At 46.2% G+C, this 27,358-nt stretch overlaps 1 protein-coding gene across 1 annotated transcript; it reads right to left on the reverse strand.

The window, feature by feature from the left end:
* Window positions 1-1,113: 1,113 nt before the first annotated feature.
* LOC140899002 (C->U-editing enzyme APOBEC-1) lies at window positions 1,114-14,376 on the reverse strand. The gene is made up of 5 exons (XM_073313719.1): window positions 14,287-14,376; window positions 12,386-12,413; window positions 11,683-12,083; window positions 3,843-3,964; window positions 1,114-1,729 (listed from the first exon to the last, which is right to left on the reverse strand). Exons 1-5 carry the CDS (start codon window positions 14,306-14,308, stop codon window positions 1,619-1,621), a joined length of 684 nt encoding a protein of 227 aa, XP_073169820.1. The 5' UTR covers window positions 14,309-14,376; the 3' UTR covers window positions 1,114-1,618.
* Between the last annotated feature and the right edge of the window lie 12,982 nt (window positions 14,377-27,358).

Genomic DNA, 27,358 nt, shown 5'->3' on the forward strand with positions numbered 1-27,358 from the left:
CTCTCTCTCTCACACACACACACACACACACACACACACACACACACACACACACACACACACACACACACATTGTTATCTATCTGTGTCAGAAGCCCTGAGTTCTTTTGGCTATCTCTCCAGCCTTTTGGACTGTTTATTAAATATTGTTCTTTCAGTTCCTATTCCTGGTCACTGAAGCGTCAGGCTCAAAGGGCATTTCCTCCTTTCTGCTCCATGTGTTACCTGGGACGTAAGGGAGGTGAAGTGAGACATATCTCAGACTTCGATATAGGGACACCATACGAGGCATCTCAGACACATAGAGGGAACTGGTCAACTGCACTAAAAAGTGTGTGGAGCTTTGATGATCTCTAGTAAGGGATGGGAGAATCTCCCCTAAACCTTGAGGGAGGTTTCATTGTGTGTATGTTTGTGTGCATAATAGAGAGAGACATGTGGGGAATTGAAGAGATGAGGAGAGGCACGCACAGACATATAGAGAAGGGAAACGTTTCACTTGGATCTTGTAGTTTGTTTTTCAGCTACAGCTTCCTTGGCAAATGCACTTCAAAACACCAGGCCCTACAGCACCTGTAGCTGCAACAGCTGGAAATGAAGTTGCTCTGGGCCTCCTGCTCTTTTCTCCACATCACCTTCTGCTGGGAGAGGCCAGGAATGGAATAACTGGGAGCTCCCTAAACACAGCATCTGTCTGGTCGAAGAGCCTAGGTTTACAATAGCAGGGAAAATTCTCTGCAAAGATTTGCTGTCCTTGCCCAGTGCTGTGTCTTCTCTGTATAAATGCATGTTAAAGTCTGCATTTATATGATGATGTGGGATGAGAGCAGCCTTCTATGACCTTGCAAAGAAAGGCAATATAGGGAGTATGAGGACCAGGTGAGGGCCTAGAGGAAAATTATGGGCTTGAAAAGCTAAAGTTTGGAATGTCAGTTCATTTTAAGAGTGATCACCAGACTCTTCCTCCTCCCACTTAATGAACTCTTAGAACAGTTTGTGATGTCATACACTGGACCATTTTTATGTTAGCACCAATTAGGATTTATTAAGCAGTGCCACATGAATTACGTTTTGAAAATGAACAGACAAACAAAGGCAGTGCTTCCTTTGATTATAGATATTTTATTCAAATATTAAGTTGACAAAAGACAGAGAAAGTAAAACCTAGAAATCTACCAAGAGAAAAATAATTCAAACAAATAACCCAAGAGAATAAATCCTCTCTAAGATCGCTATATATGTAAATGAATAATGAATTAGTTCTTTATAAACTGCATTACACAAAGCAAACCATGTAGCGTTATGTTCATTTGGTGAAACAGCATTGGCTGCAGAATAAGCAAGATACTTTTGTGTTAACTGTGATGGAATAAACCTGTACACTGAGTCACAGGTGTTAACATGACCCAGTCACTGTACAACGTTAAACATTTAAACATGATTCACTTTTCAAAAGGCTACAAGCTGAACTAATGGGAAGGAAATGGCTACGAGTAACTAAATCAAATTGGAATGATTAAACATCCTAGTGTCCTATCAACATTCCTCCCCCATGATGGCCTGGTTCAATACACTTCCAGAGTCTCGTTGGCTGCCCAGGCCAGGATACTGGCGGCTATCAGGGATTGGCTGATGTGAGTGCTCTTTTCTGTTCCTTGTCTTCTACACATAGGCTGAAAATTGGAGTCTGATTCTCACCTGGTGAAATCTCTAAGCAAGAGGGAATGTTCTGGTGAGAAAAGCAACAGTTGAAGTTAATTTCTTTTCTGGAGGTTGGCAGCTTAACATTTGCACTCTTAGACTCATTCTGGTATTTAATGGACAGGGGAGGAACTCCCTGTAACAGCAATCACCTATAATATTAATTGCTTCAAATCTCATTCAGAACCAGGGCAAATTACAAAGGGGTTCTCAGGCATGTTTCATGGTCACAGGGACTCATCTTTAGATCTGGTTGGGAGTATTCCAGCTAAATGGTTTTTCATTAGAAAATGCTGATTCGTGAAATCCAAAACATTTTGTGGAAACATATCGGTTGTGAAGAAACTTTTGTTGGGAAAGTCTCTCAGGACCACCATGGGAAAAGAAAACAAAAGTGGGGGAAGGATGGGGCTGGAGAGGGAGACCGCGACCCCACCCCAGAATAGCCAATGGCCTGGTGGTTTAGACATTCCCCTGGGATATGTGAGACTCAGGTTCAAGTCCATGCTATGTCTCATTCAGGATCGGGGATTTGAACCTAGGGCCGAGATTACACCTAAAACTGCGATAAATTTCATAACATGCGTGATGTGCTCAGGTGAAACTATCCCCCTTTATACTTGAAACAACATAGCTACTGCCTCTCGTGGGGGTAAATTTACCACAGCAACAGAAACCCTTCTTCCGTCACCATAGTGTCTATGCTACAGAGCTACAGCGACGTATTTGCAGTACCGCCGCTGCATCGCTTGTAGTGTAGACATAGCCTGGGTGTCCCAGAGGAGTGTGTGAGTGCCCTACACACCGGGCTGGTGGCTACTCTCGGGAGGGTGCTCTCACTCACTCTCTTCCACCTCCTTGTGGTTTTCACACAAAAACTGAAAAGGTCTCGGGTTTGTTCCAATGCAGACTGAAAACACATCTTGGAATTTCCCATGGGACGGAAATATCATTTATTGGCCAGCTCTTCCCTTCACGCCCTGACTGCGTGTTACAGATCACCCTGCGACACGGGTGATTTGGAAAGGGGAGAGACTTCAGGGGAGTTCAATGAAACATTCAATGGCCCCGTTACTGGGAGGGAATATATAAACCGCATCATAGGCGCCGAATTCTACTGGCACTGGTGGGTGGTTGACCCCCTCTGCCCCCGGCCCCATCCCGACTCCACCCCTACCCAGCCCCCTCCCACCCCATTCCAACCCCTTCCCCAAAGTCTCTGCCCCCTGCCTGCCCCTATTCGACTCCTTCCCCAAATCCCCCGCCCCGGCCCCAACTCTTCCCTGCCTCCTCCCCTGAGCGCACCACGTTCCCGCTTCTCCCCCCCTCAGCTTGCTACAGCTGTTTGGCGACAGCAAGCACTGGGAGGTAGGTGGAGGAGCAGGGATGCGGCACGCTCAGGGGAGGAGGCAGAGGCAGAGGAGGTGAGGTGGGGCGAGGTGGGGCAAGGTGGGGAGATTGGCTGCCGGTGGGTGCAGAGCACCCATGAATTTTTCCCCATGGGTGCTCCAACCGCGGAGCACCCATGGAGTCGGCGCCTATGAATCCCATCCAGACAGTGGCAAGGAAAGCTCTGGTTGGGGGGATGGAAGGCCTGACAACAGTTTTGCAAGTGTCAATGGGCTCTGAGGGAAGGATGTGCGGTATAGAGTTGGAAGCTGTGTCTGAAAGGGAGGTCAGGAAGAGGGGTCTCTAGTTCGAGGACGGGATGTAAGGGAAGAGAAGAACTGGGGCGTTTCTCTGTCTGGAACTTGTCTAGCCATGCTCTAGAACTCACTTTGTACTTGGGCTGAGGAAAAACCCTGCTGTTTTTGTCCCTGAAAGGGACAGGACACGTTTTACATGTATGCTGTTTTGCAGTAAAGCAAACCACAAAGGTGTTTAAACTCCACCAAGGTGTGAAGAGCCTTTTTTCTCCTCCAACCATCCAGCCCTTTGATCTCCTCAGGCACTGAGAGTTTTCCAAGAAACTTTTAGTGTCCCCATGAGCTCATGTGGGAGTCACCGTGTGTTACAGCTCAGCTCTTGGGATCACTGAGCTTTCTAAGGAGGTCAAGGAACTGTCCCGCTCAGACACGGTTCTGCATGTGACTATGGATCATTTCGGTATGCAGTATCCCTCTCCCTACAGTTCTACTGACCTGAAGGATGGACTGGAGTTCAAGAGAATATAGCATTATCCATGGAGCGAAGTGCCTGGGCCAATAATCATCTTTATACTTGTCCTCATCATCAACAAATGTTTTCCAACAGTAGCTATAAACTAGGAAAATGGAACAAATCAGTCATGTGCCAAAGGAGGTATCAGTGGACTCAGTATACACAAAGGTCAGTCAATCTCAAGGGAGCAAGACTAATTTGAGCCATGCAGGAAGAATCAGGGCCAGATTAACCTTTTGTGGGCCTGGCGCCAAACATATCTGTTGGCCCCCATGGAGGCAAAGGAGCATGGAGTGGGGAGGTCAGTCTCCAGAGCAAGGGGCCAGCCAGGAGCAATGGGGCTTAGCATGGTGGGGCCAGCCCCGCTCCACCTAGCCCAGTGCAAGGGCACTGTATACAAACAGGCAGTTGCCAGGCGCACACTGGCCTGCCCAGCCCTGTGCTGCCAGCGTGCCCCTTCCCCTTGGGAGTGGGGCCATGTTGTGCCACACAGCCCCTGACTGCCTATTCCCAGCGTCCCCTGGACCTGCTATGCCCAGCAGCCTCCCACACAGACCCTTCACCACAAATCACAGTGGCCTGCACACCACCCCTGCCCAGCACCCCCCCACACACAGCCACACCACTACTGCCCAATGCACTTCCCCACAGCCCACCACCACAACTACACAGCACCCCACTCAGACCTCCCACTGCCCAGTATCCCAACACACAGAGCTCCCCCACCGCCCCCCAACAGATCCCCCACTGGCCAGCAGCCCTCCCCCATACACCTCCAGGGACCCACTCCCTCACACCCTGCCCCCTGGCCACACTCACCGGCCCTGCTGGAAGGTGACAGCATCTGCCAGGCTGAGCTGGCAGCACGGCCAGGGCCGGTCCAGTGCCAGGGCGGGGAATCACTCCGGCCTTTCGGGACTGGCGCGATTAGCCAGGTCAGGGTCTGCCCCCACCCTGGCCAGACTCCCTCAGGACTCACTTGCCTGGAGATAGGGTGACCATACGTCCCTGTTTGGCCGGGGCAGTTCCCTTTTTAAGTTATGTCCTGGCCATCCTGACTTTTTTGACAAAAACGGGCATTTATCCCATTTGCTTTGGCAAGAGCAATTGAACAAATGCCCAAAAAAGTCCCTAGCGGGGCGTGGAGGAATGTGTGTGAGGGGGGTGCTGACGCGAGGTGTCAGGCAGCTGGACTTGGGGGGTCAACCCCAGGCAGAATGGATCTGGGGGGAGGGGTTAGGGGCCAGCCCCAGCCCCTGGCAGCTGTGTGGGGAGGGTGTCAGCCCTGTCCTGGCAGCAGCATGCAGAGCTCGGGGAGTGGGGGGGTCAGCCCCTGGCTGTGGTGTGGGGAGCTGTGGGGGACGGGTCAGCCACAGTGGGGGATTTAGAGTTAGTGCGGCCCTGTGCTCAGCTTCATTTTTGGGGCCCCTCCTTGGGACCCAGCCAAGAAAAAGGACATTCTCTCTTATCTCCTCCCTGCCCCTGTTTTTCATTCTTTTTTCTTCATCCTCCTCCTATAAGTAATAGCAAGTTAATGAAAATAAAGTGAGGTACCTTGATTGTTTTTGTAGTCTAACTTATTTTTCCACAGGCCACTTGAAAATTGCTGGGGATCTTGGCAGACCACTTAATGATCTTTCCAAATATTGTTTGTACCATTAGCTAACTATTGTAAAGTTCTTTGGATGAGAGTGCTTTATAAAAAATAATGTAAAAAAACATTGGGGTGCGGGGTCTGGCCAGGACTTAGGGTGCGGGAGGGGGCTCAGGGCTGGGGGTGCCGGGTCTGGGAGGGAGTTAGGGTGCAGGAGTGGGCTGCGGGTTAGGGTGCAGGGTCTGGCTAGGAGTTAGGGTGAGGGAGGGGGCTCAGGGTTGGAACAGAAGGTTGGGGTGTGGAGCACTTACCTGGGGCAGCTCCCATTTGGTACGAGGGGTGCAGGTGGGGATGTGGGGGGGTGCAGTAGTCAGGGAGGGCAGGGGGCTGAGGGGTGTGTGGAGGGCAGGGGTGGGGGGGTTGCAGGAGTCAGGGAGGTCAGGTGGCTGGGGTTGTATGAGGGGGTGCGGGAGTCATGGCTGGAAGTGTGTGAGGGTGGTGCAGGAGTCAGGGCAGAGGGCTGGGGGTATGGGCTGGGTTCTTGGGGGTGCTCCCAGTCCCCTGCCCTGAGCGGCTCATGGCAGCAGGCTGTGGGGGGGTATGTGTAGGGGAGTGTTGGGGCCCTGCCTTTGCTCCGCCCTGCCCCGATTCCACCCCCTTCCCCAGGGCCCCACCCCGCCCCTGCCTCTTCTCCGTCTCCTCCCCCGAGTGTGCTGCGGCCCCACTCCTCCCCCTCCCTTGCGCCGGCAAACAGCTGTTCAGCAGCAGGGGAAGCGCTGGGGGAAGAGTTGGGGGAGGGAGGAGCGTGGCTGCCGGTGGGTGCAGTCAGAGCCTGCCCTGTAGCAGGAGCCCCAGGAGCCAGCAGGACCTAGCTTCTGCCCCTGCAGGAGAGAGCAGTGGGCAGGGGGCGGAGAAGAGCTGGCGGGACCTTACCACAGCCCAAGCAGAGAGGGCTGGGGCCCCTTTGGAGCCTGGGCCTGGCGCCATGGCACCATGGTAAACCCAGTACTGTGCAGAATGCTTCTGCTAGGTCACTCTTAGGCTGGACCAGCTGAGGAGACTACAGCACTTGGGCCTCATGTTCTCCAGGACTTTTCCATCTTTCTGTCCAGGGAAGGTCGCATTAAACCAGCCTTGCAACGTTTCATTCACTTATTCACCTGGGACAAGTCATTTATGTATCGAAGGGAGAGTAAAATATCACCTATTTCTTCATGATTAGTAGCAGCAGCTGGACACTCTCCGTGGGTGAGCTGATTTTACTCTGGGGGTAGATTAGAAAAAAGCTGCAAAGACATCCCTGTTGGGAACACTGGGGCATGGCCACTAGGTAACTCGAGGGGATGGAAGACCACGAGTGTCGATGAAGCCCCCTCGCACTAGGCCCCTGTGTCCTTGCCCCCCCCCCTCCTGCCTGGAGGCACTCGCCGCAGCTCTGCGTACTAGGCCCAAGTGTCCTTGGCCCCCCCGCCTGGAGGCACACACAGCAGTTATGCTGAGAATCTGCAACAGTATGTTGCAGAGTCAGACTGCCTGAAACTAAGCAAGGCCAAACAGGGGAGATATGGAAGAACAATGCTGAATAAAGCAGCTTTATGTATAGTTTAACAAATGATACAGAGAATCAGGGAACTAGCTGGGAACTGGATTGGCTGGCTATATGGATACTTGGAGCAGCTTGCTATTGGATAAGTATGCTGGAAAAAAGGATGTATAAAAGCCTGTGTAACTTCCTGCTCTGGTGTGCAGGATTTGAGATTTTATTCTCCCTGTACCTTTTTGCAGCTGCAAATAAACTTTTCTGCTTCTCCACCCCGTTGTGATTATTGGGTGTAGCACACCGGGTAACGAACCACTCAAGCTGTTGTTCAGCCTCTCGGCACTGGGTGCCGGCAACAGCTTTTGGCGTCCCTGGGTGGGCGACGAGGCTGCAATTTAGCCTTGCCCGGACCCCTCCTGAAGGTCAAGGATTGCGGCGAGAACCGACGCCCAGCGCGCACCGGTGAGTTCATCGGGGGCCTCGGAGGAGACGCAATTTGATCGACCCCAGAGGGCACAACGGTGCAACGCACTCATATAGTGGAGAAGCTGTTGTGGACCACGGTGAAGAACCGGTCCCTTAGACGTGGGGGAGGAGCAGCTGCAGGGCCACGGTGAAGAACCGGTCCCTTGGATCAGGTAGGATCCTTTTAAAATCCGGATTATATGCTCTGTTGGAACCTGGGGACGCCCAGAGTTACCCTGTAGGTATGGGACAGGGACAGAGCTCAGAGGTTAGGGCACGGTGTACGCCCCTAGAGTGCATTCTAGCAAACTGGAAGGTATTTGGTGCGGATCCGATGACTAAGAGCCAATTAAAACGATTCTGTACAGTTGACTGGCCTCAATATCAACTAGAGGACCAGGAGTGGTGGCCACCTGGAGGGTCAATTAATTACAACACGATCCTCCAATTAGTTTTGTTTTGTCAGTGAATGGGTAAATGGAATGAACATATGTATGCGCATTTGTTTCTGACTTTATGTACTTGACCAGATATTTTACAGCACTGTAATCTGACTCCGACTGGTTTGGTAGCAGCTAATGTTAGTCCCCAGACCCCCACCCCCACTGTAATGGCAGAGCCGGTGTCCCCTTCGGCCCCCACACCCCCACCGTATAAGGGTAGGATGCCTCGGGTTACAGAGATTGCCCCCTCAGTGGGACTCTATCCTTTGCTTACTGAGACTGTTGTGGCTTGCCCAGGGGCAGACGGACGTCAGGCTACCACTATGCAAGTTTACACCCATGTGCCATTCAATCCAATAGACTAAGCAGCTTTTAAAACATAGGCTGGGGAATTCTCAACGAACGCAAGCAGGTTTATTTCAGTCTTTGAGGGGTGCCTCAGTAGTCACAAGCCGATTGAGACGACTGTAATATCCTCCTGAGAACCCTGTTGTCTGAGGTGGAGAGGGATCAGGTTACAGCTAAGGCAAGGGGAGCGTCAGCGTTCAAGCGAAAAGAAAGAAAGGAAGCTATCTGTCAAGTTCCTCTCCAAATAACCGTGAGCGGCTCAGGGCATTTCTGGGTATGGCAGGCTTTTGCAGGATATGGATCCCAGAGTTTGGACTGTGGGCTAAACCCCTGTACGACTGTGTAAAAGGAGCAGATCATGACCCCTTCTATTGGACCCCAGAGGCTAACAGGGCATTTAAAATCCTGAAAAGAAAATTGATGGAAGCCCCGGCTCTGGGCCTGCCAGATCTCTCTAAGCCGTTTCAGTTGTATGTACATGAACGAAGGGGGGTGGCCCTAGGAGTGCTCACACAGCTGTTAGGAGCATGGAAGCGTCCTGTGGCTTATTTTTCTAAGCAATTGGATCAGGTTGCAAAGGGTTGGCCGGCATGTTTACGGGCGGTCGCAGCTACTGCCCTATTGCTTGAGGAAGCCGAGAAGCTAACATTGGGAGGGGTTATGCAAATCTATACTCCCCATATGGTCCGAGCCTTATTGGCTGCAAAGGGAGGGCTTTGGCTCACCCAGGCTCGGATTGCTCGGTACCAGGCTAAGCTGTTAGAGAACTCTAAAGTCACCCTACAGCCTTGCCCCTCCCTTAACCCAGCCACTCTCTTGCCAGAAACAGAGGAACAGAAACATGACTGTTTAGAGATCATAGATGTCCAGTACTCCAGCCGTCCGGATTTAAAGGATGTACCTCTCCCAAATGCAGATTATGAGTGGTACACTGATGGTAGCAGTACTGTAATAGATGGGCAAAGGAGGGTGGGTTATGCTGTTGTGACCCTCCATGACACTGTGGAAGCTGAAGGTTTGCCTGCTGGGACCTCTGCCCAGCTTGCCGAACTAATAGCCCTGACCCGTGCACTTGAACTGTCAAAAGGAAAGCGGGTCAACATTTTTACTGATTCAAAGTATGCTTTTGGTGTGCTGCATGCTCATGCTGGCCTATGGAAGCAAAGGGGAATGGGAGTTGGGTAAGTTTTTTGTCACAGTATATGTGTTCCCTGTCTGCTGTTCTCTTGTCTCTTCACAGGTATACCAAGGATTCCCAGCCTCTCCCCTTGGACTCTCCCGTTCACTCCTTACAGCCCGGTGACTCTGTGCTTGTTCGCACCTGGAAAGACAAGCCTCTCCAGGAAAAGTGGAAAGGACCCTATACCGTCCTGCTGATCTCCCATACAGCGGCAAAGATCGAGGGACACAAGAACTGGATCCATCACTCTCGTCTGAAGGCAGTACCTGCCCCCTCGTCAGCAGAACAGTGGACCGTCCAAGCTGCTGACTCCTCATCTAGTGACGATCTCGGGCTAAAGCTACTGTTTAAAAGACACAAATAGCGGGCACCTTAATGCTAAAATGGGCCCACCCAGGGACTAAAGACCCTGGGTTGGGAAGACTCTGGTAATAATTAATTGGGTAACATTGTTATTCTTTGTATTGGTATTTCCAAATTGTGCATATTGGGAGCATAACTCCTTTGTTTTGCTTGCGCACCATGTTGCTACTTTAACAAACCAGACTGATTGTTGGGTGTGTGCTCCAACTCCACTGTCCCACAAAACGGGACTGCCCCTTGACATGCTGCCCTTGACCCTAGCAGAATTAGCCACCACCAAAGAGCAGAAAAGAACGGACTCGCCGTTCTGAAACAAGACCTCTTTACAGCAAGCCACCTATCAGGACCAGGAGTATTCAGTTGCAGTACTCACTGAGGGAGTGTTATGTTTTACCCGAAACCAATCTGATCCCTATGGGCATCCTGTGGGAAAGAGCTCCTGTGTTATTACACAGTGGGCTGATGGGTATTGAATAAAGACCAACAGGGGAGGCCAACGGTGTGGGTGTAATGGTTCCTCCCCTTTTAGGGAAACACTTACAAATAATCTTACCACAAAAAAGGGGTTTGAAAATGTAACTTGCCGTCCAGTTAATATCTCCAATGTAGCAAGCCCAAGTGAGAAAACTCAGAGCCAAGGCTGTTGAGTGTTCTCAAAGGTGGGAGTTGTTGGGAACACTGGGGCATGGCCACTAGGTAACTCGAGGGGATGGAAGACCACGAGTGTCGATGAAGCCCCCTCACACTAGGCCCCTGTGTCCTTGCCCCCCCCCCCTCCTGCCTGGAGGCACTCGCCGCAGCTCTGTGTGCTAGGCCCAAGTGTCCTTGGCCCCCCCGCCTGGAGGCACACACAGCAGTTATGCTGAGAATCTGCAACAGTATGTTGCAGAGTCAGACTGCCTGAAACTAAGCAAGGCCAAACAGGGGAGATATGGAAGAACAATGCTGAATAAAGCAGCTTTATGTATAGTTTAACAAATGATACAGAGAATCAGGGAACTAGCTGGGAACTGGATTGGCTGGCTATATGGATACTTGGAGCAGCTTGCTATTGGATAAGTATGCTGGAAAAAAGGATGTATAAAAGCCTGTGTAACTTCCTGCTCTGGTGTGCAGGATTTGAGATTTTATTCTCCCTGTACCTTTTTGCAGCTGCAAATAAACTTTTCTGCTTCTCCACCCCGTTGTGATTATTGGGTGTAGCACACCGGGTAACGAACCACTCAAGCTGTTGTTCAGCCTCTCGGCACTGGGTGCCGGCAACATCCCCTTTACATTTAAATACAATACTGTGTTCTCAAATGAAAGTGAAAGATGGGAGATGGACTGCGCCGGGAAGGAGGCTGGTGTTCTCTGTTTATTCCCTGACTAGAGACAGTGGCAGTATCATACCAGCTTCACCCACACACACGGCTCACCAGTGTGCCTCAGCTCTGAGTTCCTGCCCCTAGCAGGAAAAGGGGCCTTGACTCTTCATGGCTCATTTATGTCTCAGCCTCTCTGCTGGGACAAGGGGATCAGCAAGTGCCAGCAGGGATGGAGATTTTAGTGATTTTTATCTGTACTGCTAGGAACTGGACTGCAAACACCAGCACATTTCACATAGGTCAAAAAATGGCTGTCAGCTACTGCATTTCGGTCACTGACACTCAAGTCTGAAACCAGAGACCTAAAGGGGAAAAGCTCTGTATCCCTTTGCACTATCCCCCCAAGACTTGGGGCCAGACTGGAGCCACTGACCTAGAAGGGAAAAGATTCCATAATCCATTCAACAACCTCAGTGGAGCCATCTGTGACCAGGGTTGAATTGGAACTAGTGCTCTAGAGGGAAAATGCCCCATGTCCCATCTCTATCCCATCCAGCCCCTGTAACTCCATGAGTCATTACCTGGGAGGTCCATGATTCGGATGGACACTCCGATATTCATCAGGCTCCGTAGACCCTGACGATTGTTTTCCTCTTTGTGCAAGTAGATCCGTGCTAAATAAATAACTAGGTTCATATTAGGCTGTTCCATCAGGAAACCCCTGATTGCCCTGCAGCAGTCTCCACAGGGACTCCAGGACATGTACCAGGTGATGGAGCAGTGGTCAGAAGGATCAGATCTTTGCTTTTTAAAGACATCTTCCAGAAAGTAGATTTCAGCATGCTCTGAGAGGGTGTTATGGCAACAGTTCTGCCAGGACCTTTTGCTACTGCTCCATTTTATTTCATAGAGCAGGTAAGTCTCATTGGGAAGGACACTTGGGTCATAATTCTCCATAAATGCCTCCTGGGATATCTTCCCCCTGAAACATGAAAGAGATCCCAAGGATTTACTGACTGCAGCTTTATCACTAAGAGCTTGCCAGTCAAAAAAAAGTTCAAAGTGAGAGCAATGGAGTAGAGGGAGAGATAGATGGAAAGGGGAACTCACAGAAGGATAGAGGGAGACTCAGAGAGAGCAGTGGGGGAAAAGAGACAGAGGCAGGGAAAAAGGAGAGTTAAATCTGGTATCACACTGATGAGCGGGGAAGGAGATCTGACTCTTTCCAGCTCCCTATTTGTCTGTAATCTTGGGAAAATGTGGGTATGATGCTTTCATTCTCACCCCTGCCTGATGCCTCTGGATACATGATCTGTGGGAAAGAGAATAGAGTCACCTGGTGCACAGAGAGAGACATAGGGAAGGCAGACAAACTGAGGTCCCCCCAATGCCTCCTCCCCAAGACCACATGGCCTACAATTGTTCATTCTCAATGGACAATTCCTGTACAATACTGCTTAGGAAAGAAACTCCCTGGTAAGGTGCAGTGTCCTGAGGAGAGTGGGGGTGAGAAAGGTTCTTCCTGGCCCCATATATGGCCATTAATTTAACCATGTATGTGGGGGGGAGAATGCCCATTTCTTGCCATGGAACAGTGAAATAATAATTATTACATATTCATAGAATCTCAGGGTTGGAAGGGACTTCAGGAGGTCATCTAGTCCAACCCCCTGGCTCAAAGCAGGACCAATCCCCAATTTTTGCCCCAGATCTCTAAATGGCTTCCTCAAGGATTGAACTCACAAACCCTGGGTTTAGCAGGCCAATGCTCAAACCACTGAGCTATTCCTCTGCCCAAATTATTATTAATTATTATTATATCTAGTACACCTGCATAGCTCATTAAAATCAATCAGACTCTGGCCATCTGTTCCCATTTATAAGTGTAAGACCCTACCAATATTTAATGAACTGTTATTTCCTTTCTTTTTATTTTAAATGTGGATTGTCCCATATAGGTATTTGAATATAAAATTAATAATCATTATTAATTTAATTTTTTTTTAACTGGAGATTTTTCAGGATATATATTCAGGTTATTTCTATTCTGGAAAAAAAATAAGAGTCCCTTGTTATTTGCACTGAGAACCTGGAAAGCAAAACTAGATAAACAGGGCTCAGGACCACTGAGAACAAATATTTAAAAATCTAGGAGACACTGAAAATGTTCATTTCCTCCTAATCATCGGGAGTTAACATTTAATAAAAACAAAACAAAACCCGTGTCATTAAAATTCCTTGATCAGCAGTTTCTTTGTGCGCTGGTTTCAGGACACTTTACATTTTCAACTCAAATCTGAGAGCCCACACAGGGGCCCACAGAGAATTTCGAAACATGCTCAGCCATGCACAGACACACAGTCAGCTCGGGCCTGATCCAAAGCCCACTGAAACTGTGAAAAGCCTCCCCTTGACGTCGATGGACTTTGGATCAGGGCCATAAGGTACATTTATGAGCAGAGACCGGAGTGGGGGTTTTGCACCAATATCACTATTCAGTGACACTGGTGCAGGTTTTTTTAACATAGGTAAACCCAGACAGACAGACACAAACATATATGTAAAAAGAAAGGGAGTACTAACAAATTGGTTAGTCTCTAAGGTGCCACAAGTCCTCCTTTTCTTTTTGCGAATACAGACTAACACGGCTGCTACTCTGAAACCAAACATATATGTGTAGACACACACAAAAATCAGACCTGTCTGAGGAAAGATGGACCCCATGGGATGTACTAATTACAAAGAAAAACCATTGCTTTAACTCTGATAAAACCAGTATGGCCATCTGCTATAACTTGGAACCAAGAGTGCCTCTGCTCTACTGTATTCTCTCACCTTTTGTCTTTGTAAGAAATACCTGTTTAGTACTGATGTAAGAAAACCATTTTACTGTCAGTGATTTTGTCTGTCTTTACTGACAGGTTAGAAACTAAAAACACTATATGTTTATAAATACACTCAGAGAGCTAAACAAACCAGAGATAGCTATTAAATATACATATCTTATATATATAGATCAACAGCTATACAGATGCACATACATATATATGCCCCTAAATTCATAAGGGCATGAACACACATAAATGTACACATATACTGTATAGACATAAAACCACAAATGCACAGATATATGTATACACTTGCAAACCTGTACACAGACATATGCACAACTGCTCCATCTTTACCTCCATTCCAGCCAGCAGCCATGGCTTTCTCTCACAACAGCCTCCGAGGCTATCTTGTGTTACTGGTGCACTTTTGAGTTTCTATTCCTGAGAAGAAGAAACCTAAGAGATTAGTGAAACCAGCCAGTGATTGGTGATTCAGCTCTGGGAGGTGAGGCTCTGAGTGATGTGGGGGATGAACCTCAGCACTGATGCAAAATTGTGCTTAATGAAACTATTTTAATGTATTCTTGTTGTGTTAGGTTGTTACAAACTTGGCTGTTACATGGGGCTTGGAGAATAATAGCTTCTCTGTTGATATTTGAGTTGCTTGTTTTATTAAATGAAGTGTTCAGGCTAATCCAAGAAACTCCTAGGAAATGCCTGCTTTCTCCCAGCAAGACACAGGCACAAAAAGCTGGAAGGGGTTGTCTCTCCTCCTAAAGGAGTGTGAAGAAATTCTTTTTCTTGGCTGAGCTAGAAGCCTCTTCTTTTAACCCTTCTTCTCCCTTTCTAGAGCAAAACTTCAGTTCTAAGCTCACACAAGGAATTCCAGCAGTATTCCTATCAAAAACTGATTCCGCCGTTAAACACTCTGAAGTCTTTGTGTCATTAAGAATCCATGTGACTAATACAGAGTCACATCCCTCAATGGGCATCAAGAGAGACAATTATTAAGATGTGGCCCCTCCATTTCTCGTTTCTCTAGACTATAAAATGTAGTAATTTTGGAAATACATGTGCTTGTTGCTCACGACTTGAAACAGCCCTTTCAGCTCGCAGTGACAACTTGGAGTTACCACAGGCACCCAGAGGTGTGGCAGAAATGGAAGGGAGATGGGCAATATTTAGTGCAGGGGAATCATATATCCTTTGCCACAATACTGGCATTGCTCCCTGCGTGGTAAGGCAGTGTAGGCCCAGAACTGCCCTTGAAATTCTCCCCCACCCCCAGAACACACAGAAAGGAGGCACCATGGAGGGCATTTGTGTAGAGAGCAACCTGCAGAGGGCACTTGTCAGTTGGCCTAGGCAACTGGGCAGAGACTCTGTCATCTATAATTGGGACAGGGATCCTCCAGCAGCCTCTAGGGAGGTTTCTTTGTGTGACAGAAGGATACTCATGGGTGGGAGAAGCGAAAGAATTTACTTGAAACCTGTGGTTTGTTATTTCAAGAACAGCCTTGTTTCCTTTGACACTCTTCTCTGAGGATCATGGAGGATGGCAATGGGTATGGGAGCAATATCCAGGAAAAAACCCAGTTCCTTGTCCCTGGCATCAACACAGTCACTGGTCACTGATTCCTGGTCACTAGGCTATCAGAGGGAAATATTAGAAAACCTTTCCCAACATCCCCATGTGGGTCTGAGTGATCTCTTTCCAGGGCTGATCTACAATACAGTCTGTGCCTGGTGACTTCATGACACTGTTGAACATTTCTTGGAGTCTCTCCTCTAAATTGTCCCTGTGTTCTGAGTGACTCAGGTCCTGGCTGAGCTAGAAGAAACAGGTAGTGTCCATTGGAGATATACTTGAATAGTGCAGTTAAGTGCTGAAAACATGTAACCAGCACCTACTGTACCATAGTTTTCATGTGCAGTTTCTGAAAATGAAACAGGGAGATGCTGTGTGCCTTACTGATAGAAACTGTCAATGCCCCTCTGGTGGAGGGCAAGATGACAGTATCTATCTATCGATCTATCATCACCATTGTATTTGTAGGTGTCTTTAAAAGCAATATTTAGGCCCTTGCTCTTTAAGCTGATCATTGCATCAGTTATCACCACCTCTCTCACCATCCTATTTTTGGAGATGATCAATGAGAAATTATTATGAATATTAATTAATTATTACATATTAATTTTATTACATTATTAATTATTGTTGTTGTTACGATTATTATTATTATCATTACTATCATCATCATCATAGCACTGTAGTTGTCCCTAATTTTAACGACAAAAGTGCTAGTGTAGACATAGCCTAAGCCAGCACAGGTTTGTGTTTGTTGCCTTTGCTCTGCAGAAGCTATCTGTGGGCCGCCACCAGGCTCCATCCTGTCACTCCTTCTGTCCAGCGTGAGGCTGTGAAAAGAGACCGTGAAACAGTTTGGATGATGACACCATCAGTATGTGTCTGGAACTCATCATGACATTTCTTTTTAATCAGACCAGTGAGGTCTCTTCTTTCTTTCAGCATCTAGTGGAGACGGGGGTCTGGATGAGGCCCAGCTGGCTAAAGCTCAGCCCCGAGAAGACAGAAGTGATGCCGGGGGAAGCATCAAGAGAAAACAGTATGTATGAATCTGCCCCTCTGGTGGAGAAGGCTAGCTTCCATTTTCTGTAAATAAGGTGTATATTTGTGGGTTCTGTTGCATACTCAGCTAATTTTGGAAAATCAAGTAGCAGTTGTGCCCTAAATATTTTTTTTCATTCACATCTGGCTAGTTAGGGACATTTATAGGGACATTTAATGAGGAATACACCCAATCTCAATGCTGAAGAACAGGTTCTGTATGACACTTGGTTTTGGTCACCAAGAGCACATTTCATCCCCAGGAATTTAATCTATCAGTTTTCTTGGAGGGTGGCTTTCAGGGAGCTCCAATGCTGGGCAGCACACCCATAAATGGTCTGCAAAACTGAGCTGCTGTACTACAGTGAGACAACTACTGTACATTTCTCTTGACTCTTTCATCCAAAAAGATCCTAACCTGTGTAATGTACATATAGGAACCCTTCAGATGGCTCTATACACCAGCAGAGGTCACTTGTCTCCATAGTATACAGTGGAGCATAACTCTTTCAAGGCTGATGGGAAGCCTATAAGGGAAGTCTGCGTTGTGGTTAAGATATGACTCTGGGAATCAGAAATCCCTGTTGTGCCACTATAACTGAGTGACACTGTGGGTCCTGAATGACTCTGTGACTCAGTTTACCCATCTGTAAAATAAGAGTAATGACACTTACCTTTGTAAAGCACCGAGAGATCTGCAGGTGACATGAGCTAGTGTGATGCTGCCCAGAGGTACCCAGGTTTGTGAGGCACCTCACCACCTCCGTCCCTTAGCATGAGGAAGCCCACTCTGTGGCTGCCAGGGGTCAGCTCCCAGCTCAGCTCAGACAGGCTCCACTGTCCCTCTGCAGGTCAGCAATTGGTACACACCAACCGCTGAATCCTCCGAGCATCTCCCTGGAGTGCCCAGTCCCTGATCCACTGGACACTCACAGAATTCCCAGATCTGCCATTCCCAAAGGAACAGTGCTGCACAGCTTACCAGCTACCCCATAGGCCACTACAGCTCCTCGTAGACACAGCACTTCACTTTGGTTATAGAGAAAGCAAGCGTACGTGTATTTAACAAAGCCCAGAGATTGCAGTGATAGGAAGCAGAAATATTGGAACAAAAGGGTTACAGATCAAATAAAATCATAACACACATTCAAGAGCCTAAAGCAAACTAACAAGATGCCCTCTTGTCTAGTAAGATACAGCCAAGCCAAAGGACTTCCCTTCTTCTGGGTGACCTGCCTTTAACTTCAAGAACATAACTTTAAGAACATAACTTCCTATATCGGTACACAGCTCCTTCCATATTAGTCGCACATACATTTCACAAGGATTATGATGAGTGGTGTGACTCAGTAGAGACCCTTACATGACATTTTTTGGTGAACTGAGATGTAAATACCAGACCCAGGGGATTCCTTGCACCCTTATGCCCCCCTGTGCCCTCTGCCAGTTGGCACCACGAGATACCTGGGTCAGAGCTAGGCCCTCTGGAGGAAGTTAATGTATTGTATAATGTATTACCACTGGGCTCAAAGTTCTGAGTGGGCTTCCGCCTCCTCACTTCCCTCCCCCAGCTCTCGCAGACACCGAGAGAGGGCTCACAGCTGATAGTCACTAGCAGAGAGAGGCACTTCCCTGCAGCCCAGACTTAGGCACCTATCTCCGAGAGAGGGGCAGGGCATAGCACCTTGACCCCCCTCTTTGGCATCCCCCATTGGCTAGCTTAGACATCTCTCCCCATAACATGCTGGTTTTGGGAATCACAGACTAAGGTGCCTGTCTCTCTTCATTGTATAGGAAACCTAGGTGCCTAACTCAGGCTTGGTGAATCACAGTGTGTTCCTGTGATTTTCTAGGAACCTAAAAGTTAGTTGTTGTGATGCTCAGAGTACCTCTGTGAATCTAGGCTGACACAGGGGACCCTTAATGCCAGTGCAGTGCTGGTTTCTCTGAGGAAAATGGCGTTTGCTCATTACAAAGACATGTCCTTGTTATAACCAATGACATAGAAGTGAAAGGCTCCATAGTGCAGTCCCCCAAACCACTTCATTCTTTCAGTCTCCTTGGAAACTAAATGAACAGTTACCTGAGAAGACCATGACTCTAATGGTGGTTCCATTCATCACCAGGTCACAAAGACCATGACGGTTGTTTCTGTCTTCATGCCTAAAGAGCCATACAACATGCATTTCTAAGTTCAGAATATGTCTTTAGGAACTCTACCACAGATCAGGAGCATTCCCAGCAAGGCCTCCAGGAGAGGAGCCAGGTGATGGAGCAGTGGGGCAAGGACTGAGAGATCTTCCCTTGAAGGCTGGTTCCAGGAAGTTGATTTCAGCATGCTGGATGCAGGTGTTTTGGCAACAGTTTCTCTGTATCTTGCTGCTGCTGCCCCAGCTGTTTTCATGGAGCAGATAAGTCACCCTGGAACGTGCACTCGGGTCATAAACCTTCTTGATACACCTTTGGTTATATCTTCCACCTGAAACATGAAAAATAGTCTAGTGAGTCACTGAGAAAATGTTCTGTCCACCAATGGCATTTTCACTAGCCCTTTCCCACATAGCTAAATCCAGGGACTAAACAGAGAGACGGAGACCCACAGAGAGAGAGAGAGAGAGAGACACTGAGAGAGAGAGAGACAGATTTGGAATAAAAGTGAATGAGGAAGGCTATCTGGAGTATTCCATCCTCCACTCTTTCTGGAACCCTTAATGGGATTGGTCAGATTTAGGGATATAGAATTGTCATTCTTACCTCTACATGGCATCTTCAGCCAAGTGACCTATTAGAAAAGATCTTTAGAAAGTCATCTATTGCGTGATGGCAGAAACAGAGAGGAAGAACAAAGGTCCCACAACTTTGCCTTTTTGTGATCAGATAAATCAGTTGCATGGTTCTAACGGATGACCTATGTTCAATGCTGCTAAATAGAATGTACCTCTGACATACAATCTGATATACTCCTTAGGGAAGGGGAAATAATTCTTATCTCCAGTTCTGGTAATCAGTTTAATCCTGTATGTTAAGCCTCTAGTGAAGTATCTAATCCTCTTTATAACCAGGGATGCAGTTAGGCTCAATTTCTCAAAGATATTTGGGCACTTCACTCTGATGGAAATCAGTGGGAGTTAGCTGTCTAAATACCTTTGAGAATTTGGGCCTTGTTGTCCAAGGAACTATCTGTTTTTATTTTTACTTTAATCCCCGGAGAGTGGATTCTGTTAAAGATATACCTGAATACTAATTGTGTAATTAATGATTAGCTCTGACTGCCATGGGCTATGATCCTCATCCAGGTGGTTGCCAAAGCTCTATCCACTGTAACACTGAGGAAACACAATTGAAAGAAGGGGCAGAGCTGGTGCCTTCCATCTTATGGAGGAAAATGAGGACCTCCCATGACTGGGCACTCTGTCAGACATGACTTGTATCATTTGATGTTACCGCATTCTGCTTTTTGATGGCTTAATATTTCTTTTTCTGCTTTACAAATTATATCAGTTTTTGCAGTTGACATTTTAACCTCATCACACAGAAACACCAATGAAAGCATCTCCCCAATACTGTCATAATGAAATGTATCATATGATCACATCTAATAGAAAGGGGAAAGCCCTAATAGATTATCCATTTCATCTCCTTGGAGCAGTGCAGGATTACTCTCCACTAATCATAATTTTCTTGGTAACTTGATTTGCAGGGAATGGAGAGCAAAGCATTGCAGAGGGCTTGCCACTCAGTCTTATTTCCTTGAATATGCAAATCCTTCATCTCAGTTTAAATGCTCAATCTGTCCTATGCTAGAAATAAACTCTTTCCAGCTGCGACCAATAGGGGAAACAAGGCCTGCTATGAAAGGAGAGAGCTCAGCGAGGGATGTGAGGCAGAAAGGTCTGAGAGAGTGAAGGGGTAATAGCGCTGTACCAGGCTGTCTCTAGACACACAGCCCAAAGAGGCTGAAGCAGACCAACTGGCCTAAAGAAAGGCCAGGGGCCAAACAGAAAAAGCCAGTCGGGGGCAGTAGGGAACCTTTGAAAGACCACATCAAGGACTGGTGACACACACAAAAGCACACCAACACAGTAACACACGTCTCTCTCTCTCTCTTTCTCTCTCACATACATGCACGCGCATGAGTGCATTGTTATCTGTCTCTGTGTCAGAAGCCATGAATTCCTTTGGCTAACTTGGGCTGTTTATTAAATGCTGTTTTTTGAGTTCCTATTCCTGGTCACTGAAATGTCAGGGCTCAAAGGACACTGCTTCCTTTCTGCCCAGGGTGTTATCTGGGATGTAAGGGAGGAGAAATGAGAAATACATCAGACTTCGATACAGGGAAGCCTTAGGAGGCACCTTGGATGCACAAAGGGCACTGGTCAGCTGCTCTACAAACTGCATGGAGCTTTAATAATCTGTAGTTAGGGATGAGGGACTCTTCCAGAAATCTCTAGGCAGGTTTTGTGTGTGTGTGCGTGTGTGTGTGTGTGTGAAAGAGAGAGAAAATACCATTCACAGTGTTGTACCAATAAAATAAAAACCAGCAGGATCTTATTAAAGGGGAAAAGGCAAAATACCACATTTATTGTGAATACAGAAAGAATCATAGTAAGCAGTTAGTTATAGTTAGAACATTCCATTCAATCTCATATTTATTCACACATTCATTCATACACACACACACACACACAGGTTCTGCAAGGTTGTTATCATAGTTACCAGCCTTAGAGTTGCTCATGCCAAGCCACTGGCCAGGTGGCCTGGACATGAGGAGGGAGCAGGGCCTTGTCAGATGCTCATCTGATGCTCCTGGAAGTTGGTTTGCAGAATCAGACCCCCCCCCCCAAAGTTCTCACTTTCTAGAATCTATTTTTATAGGAAGTTATTCCTAGGCCAGTCTGTGGGAATTGCTTCATCATGCTGTTGCTGAATCAGCAGATAGCAGATAGCAGATAGCACATTCCTGACGGCTCCGTGCTGCTAGATGTTATCTTGTTCTTTGGTTCTCCCATTCTTGAGGCTGTTGGGTGGATTCCAGTCTGCCCGCCGGGCGTCGTCTGGTTATTTCCACTTGACGCCTTCTTCAGCCGATGGACACTGGATTCTTAGGCTGGCACCTCCCTGATCATTCAGTTATTATCCACACCAAGGATCCATCCACATACATCCTCTCTCTCTATTTTAATCACAATTGTTAATACAACAAAAGGGTGGGGATGCTGGGTGCTGTTTCTGTTGTTACAGAGCATTGCTTTGAGTCTCTTTCTGTGTGAATTGCTTTGAGAACAGACTCTGTCTTAGAATGTACTAACGCAATTAGCAACTTGCAAGTTTCACACATAGAGGGAGAGAAACAGTACCAAAAGCCAAGAGACCTCTTAATTAGTAATACTCTGGAATTTAAACTATGGGGAATCAAACTCATTTGTGATTTTAATACAGAACTTCTTTAATATGATCCAACATAATCCCCCTTTTGACACTAAGATTTATAATCGTCAGTGTCACTTTCTATGTAGCCTATTCAAGAGAAGGTACTGTGAGGCAATTTGAGTTTGTGATTCCAATTTATCCCACATACATGATCCTAGTGATGTGTCTTTACTACAAGGTTCTGGGGCAACAGGCAAGGTGAGGCACACCTACTTTTGAGGAGTCCATTCAGTACAACCTCTAGTGTCCAATAGCTTCCCTCCCTCCCCAGCCCGCTGGCTTGAGGTCCAGGGTAGCCAGAAGGATCCCAGGTGTAATATGGGGAGTGGGCTAACCTTCAATACCTTTGCCTCCAGGGACTGTTGGTGTGCAATTTTGACAACAGTTTCTCCGATTAACAAGTCTGGTTTTACAATACTGGAAACATATTGCATTCATTCATATTGATAAATGTCAAACAATGATCTCTTTCTTTGTTTTAACAAATGCATCAAACCCCTAATATTTCCCAATATGACCCAGAACATTTTGTGTTCCAAAGTAGCTAGTGCAAGTATCTGCATTTCAGTGCATCCCATAGCTATGGCTGTGTAGTTTCCTATTTCTAAATTTTTTTTTCTTATGGATAAGCCATGTGGTCGTATTAAGCCATTACCAAAGATTCCATCGGCCTTTTAGGTTACCCAGACCAATTTGGACCAAGTCTACATTGGCATGTACTTGTTTTTGTATCAGGCTGTCCTGTAGCTGGGACAGAGAGCTTAATTTATTTTTAAGTACCTGCAGGTTTTCAGTATTTTTTTTTAAACACACAACAGTGCTAGCAACAAGACAAAACACAAGACAAAACATAGAACACAAAACACAATTTCTATTGTGACAGTAGATTCATGGTATTGGGTTGCTCTTCAGCTGACATCAGCTTTTCCTGATTTTCTTAAAGACAAAAGGAACATGTTTCTAACCCTTTGGGGTGGCAGATTATTGCTTAAAATATTTCTTTTACAAATACCCTTGCTGATTGCAGGCAAAACGGAGGAATTGCCCTCACATTTTCCTGTTTTTGTTCTATAGGCAGGCCAGGTTTCAATGGCTTCTATCTTTTAAGGGTTATGGGGAAATTATCCCACTGTTTAGTCGTTAAATCCCTGAGGTGGGGTACCTCAGTTTTCCTTCTTATATAGCAGACCAAGTTTATAATGTTTTTCCTGCTGTGTTAAGCTTTAAGTTTATTTACAGGTAATAGCTGAGAAGCATCATTACCATATGACCTTAAAAGATTTTTCCAAAAATCATACACACTATACATTGCTACAGGGGTACTTATTAACATTAAATTTATTAAAATTATCTTGTTATATCATGCCTTTTATTTAGACAATTTGTTTGCTGACCAGGTGTGTCCTTTATCTGTAGCTCCTTTGTGCTGCTAGTTCTTTCCTTCCTTTATCATTTAGGTCATTTGCATTTTCACAGACACTTCCTGCTTTTGGATTTAAAGCCATCAGCAGCTCGGAGACTCTATCTTAAAAGGGACACAATCAACTTTCACCAGAGTTTTGATTACTTTTAACTTCTGCTTCCAAAACACACAGCAATCTGAAAAAGAAAACCCAACCTACTGTGGCTCCCTTTGGAGCCCTAATAGCACTTTAATTAAGTAGCATGGTATGTTTGCATTTCTTTTCCCCTTCTACAATATACCCTGCACATGTTCTGGGGCAAATGCACATTCCTTCCATAGGTTTAACTTCTATAACATTATCCATATCAATTTTTACATAAGGTGTCACTATTTCTTTTTTTGCTTACAGAGTTTTCATGTACCTTTATCAAAGTGACAGTCTGATTACTCAGAGCCATTTTAAGACTCAGTGTTTCTAACATTGCTTCTTTTTGTTTTGTGCACCTCAGCCCTGCTGTTGCTTCAGAAGGGCACTGTCTTTTTTTAATTTTTTTTTTTACTACAACTCTCATCTGCTATTTTGTTACAAAAACGAACAAAAAACAAACAAACAAAAAGAATCCAGAATTTTTTTTTCTATTCTCCTGATTTTGACTGCCCTGCTGCAGCCACAACTTAAAAACATTTTAAATTTTGTAAAGCATTGAGTTACCTTTTAAGGGTTAAATGCCAAATCCCAAAGCCAAACAACACTAATTACCTGTGTCTAGCAAAAAGGTCTGTCAGTTTTGCAACTTTGAATTAAAGAGTCAAATGGATTTTTAGTGGCATTATTTAAAACAAAAACAAAACCAACTGGTCCTTAGAACTTTACATATTTACACACACACAGATAGATACATACACATTTTCTTTTCCTTAACATCCCTTCCAAACTGCTCTGTTTTTTACATCTTACATTCCCTCTATACATCTGAGGCAGTTAAGTTCCAATAGAACTCCCTTATGTTCTTTTAGCAAATTTGACTAAATTGTCCAGTCAAATTATTTTAATCAGATAGTTTATTTTTGCCTGGCTAATTTACAGACATTCCTTTGGAAAAGGGCTCATTCTTCCTTCAGAATGGCTGCAAAGAAACCAAGAATGCTCTTCCTCTAACACTTTTCCTTTTTAACATTTTCACAAAGTTAGCTGCTTAATTCCCTCCAGCCTCTGCAGAGTTACCTTTTTTTTACTCTCTTTTCTCTTTGTAATTATGCCTGGGGGTGCCGTACATAGGACCTTCTCCCCCTTTACCTGCCTCCCTCCAGCCTCTGCAGAGTTAACTTTTTCACTCTTTTTGTATTCCTGGAGTGCCTCTTTCACTATTTTCAGCTGGCTTCTGGTATTTGTAGACAGCACCTTCCAATTGTCTGCTCCCTTTTCCGTTTGTGCCTTTTCCTCTTTACATGAGGACAAGCGGAGGGAAGAATCCTTACATGCCTCCCACAACAACCAAATTGCTGCTGCATCTCTTTTGGCAGCACTAGAAGGTTTGTATATGAGGATATACTGAGCCAATCTATCCTCTAGGTCCGAAATAGTGCAGACATCAGCTAGGGCTTGTTTAGTCCAAGGACTGTGCCCAAATTTTTGAAGGATTTGTTTAAGAGGTGTAATTTCTTTAACAAAAGGTGAGGTTGGAGTTCCTTCTGACTCCATTCCTCCCTCTGGTACTGGCTTACCCTGTTTTCTTTTAAACATCTTAACATGGATATTTCAATCTCTTTGTCACTGCTAGTATTACTTAGCAAGTGACACAGCCTAGGTTCTGAAATCATAGCTTAATCTATGCATTTTTCCCCTGCTACCTTCCCGGAGGCCAGCAGGTCCCCTGCTACCTTCCCGGAGGTCAGCAGGTTCGGTTAACCTATTTCTCCCTGCTACCTTCTTGGAGGCCAGCAGGTCCGGTTTAATCTGTTTTCCCTACTATCTTCTCGGAGGCTAGCAGATCCCCTGCTACCTTCCTGGAGGCCAGCAGGTCTGGTTCAATCTGTTTTCCCTGCTACCTTCTTGGAGCCAGCAGGTCCCCTGCTACCTTCCCGGAGGTCAGCAGGTCCAGTTAACCTGTTTCTCCCTGCTACCTTCTCAGAGGCCAGCAGGTCTGGTTAACCTGTTCTTCCCTGCTACTTTCTCGGAGGCCAGCAGGTCTAGTTTAATCTGTTTTCCCTGCTACCTTCTCAGAGGCCTGCAGGTCCCCTGCTACCTTCCTGGAGGCCAGGAGGTCTGGTTTAATCTAATAGAAATGCCTAGCTCAATAGAGCTGGCGGTGTGCACACCAATATTTACAATAACTGAAGTTTTTTACCAATATTCCCCCTTTTGCAATTCTCCACCAAAATGTTGTACCAATAAAATAAAAACCAGCAGGATCTTATTAAAGGGGAAAAGGCAAAATACCACATTTATTGTGAATACAGAAAGAATCATAGTAAGCGGTTAGTTATAGTTAGAACATTCCATTCAATCTCATATTTATTCACACATTCATTCATTCTTACACACACACACACACACACAGAGGTTCTGCAAGGTTGTTATCATAGTTACCAGCCTTAGAGTTGCTCATACCAAGCCACTGGCCAGGTGGCCTGGACATGAGGAGGGAGCAGGGCCTTGTCAGATGCTCATCTGATGCTCCTGGAAGTTGGTTTGCAGAATCAGATCTCCCCCAAAGTTCTCACTTTCTAGAATCTATTTTTATAGGAAGTTATTCCTAGGCCAGTCTGTGGGAATTGCTTCATCATGTTGTTGCTGAATCAATCAGCAGAGAGCACATTCCTGATGGCTCCGTGCTGCTAGATGTTATCTTGTTCTTTGGTTCTCCCATTCTTGAGGCTGTTGGGTGGATTCCAGTCTGTCCTCCGGGGGTCCTCTGGTTATTTCCACTTGATGCCTTCTTCGGCCGAAGGACACTGGATTCTTAGGCTGGCACCTCCCTGATCATTCAGTTATTATCCACACCAAGGATCCATCCACATACATCCTCTCTCTCTATTTTAATCATAATTGTTAATACAACAAAAGGGCGGGGATGCTGGGTGCTGTTTCTGTTGTTACAGAGTATTGCTTTGAGTCTCTTTCTGTGTGAATTGCTTTGAGAACAGACTCTGTCTTAGAATGTACTAACGCAATTAGCAACTTGCAAGTTTCACACATAGAGGGAGAGAAACAGTACCAAAAACCAAGAGACCTCTTAATTAGTAATACTCTGGAATTTAAACTATGGGGAATCAAACTCATTTGTGATTTTAATACAGAACTTCTTTAATATGATCCAACAACAGTGTATGTGCTGAAACTATAGGATATTCCACTCATTGGCACCAAGACTGGTTTGACAAAAACAACAAGGAAATCTTCAACAGAAAAGAACTGCATTCTGTAACTGGCAAAATGATTCCTCTCACCAATGAAAACATGAGGCTTATCACCTGCTCAGAGATGAAGTCCGAAGGAGGCTACATGACATCAAAAATAAGTGGTGGCAAGAGAAGTCCTCTGAGATCCAGGGTTTCATAGACCAGGATGACATGAGAAGCTTCTTTCAAGCAACAAAAGCTATATATGAGCCAAGCTCCAAAGGTCCAACCCCCTTACGTTCCCAGGATGGCTCCACCCTCTTCATGGACAATGGGGCAATTAAACAATGCTGGAAGGAGCACTTTGAGAGCCTACTAAATCGTGAATCCACAGTCTCTGAAGACACCATCGAGTCTATTCCTCAACACTCAGCAATGGAACACCTTGCTGATCCCCCATCTTCTGAGGAAGTCCGGCATGCCATCACCCAGACAAAAAATCACAAGGCACCAGGCCCAGATGGCATCCCAGCTAAGGTTTTTAAAGCTGGTGGAACAATGCTCCAGCACAAACTTTGCCAACTTCTCAACAAAATCTGGACCTGCGAAGAAATTCCACC

This window comes from Lepidochelys kempii, chromosome 1 (assembly GCF_965140285.1).
Source record: "Lepidochelys kempii isolate rLepKem1 chromosome 1, rLepKem1.hap1, whole genome shotgun sequence".
In the NCBI taxonomy this organism is placed as follows: Eukaryota; Metazoa; Chordata; order Testudines; family Cheloniidae; genus Lepidochelys; species Lepidochelys kempii.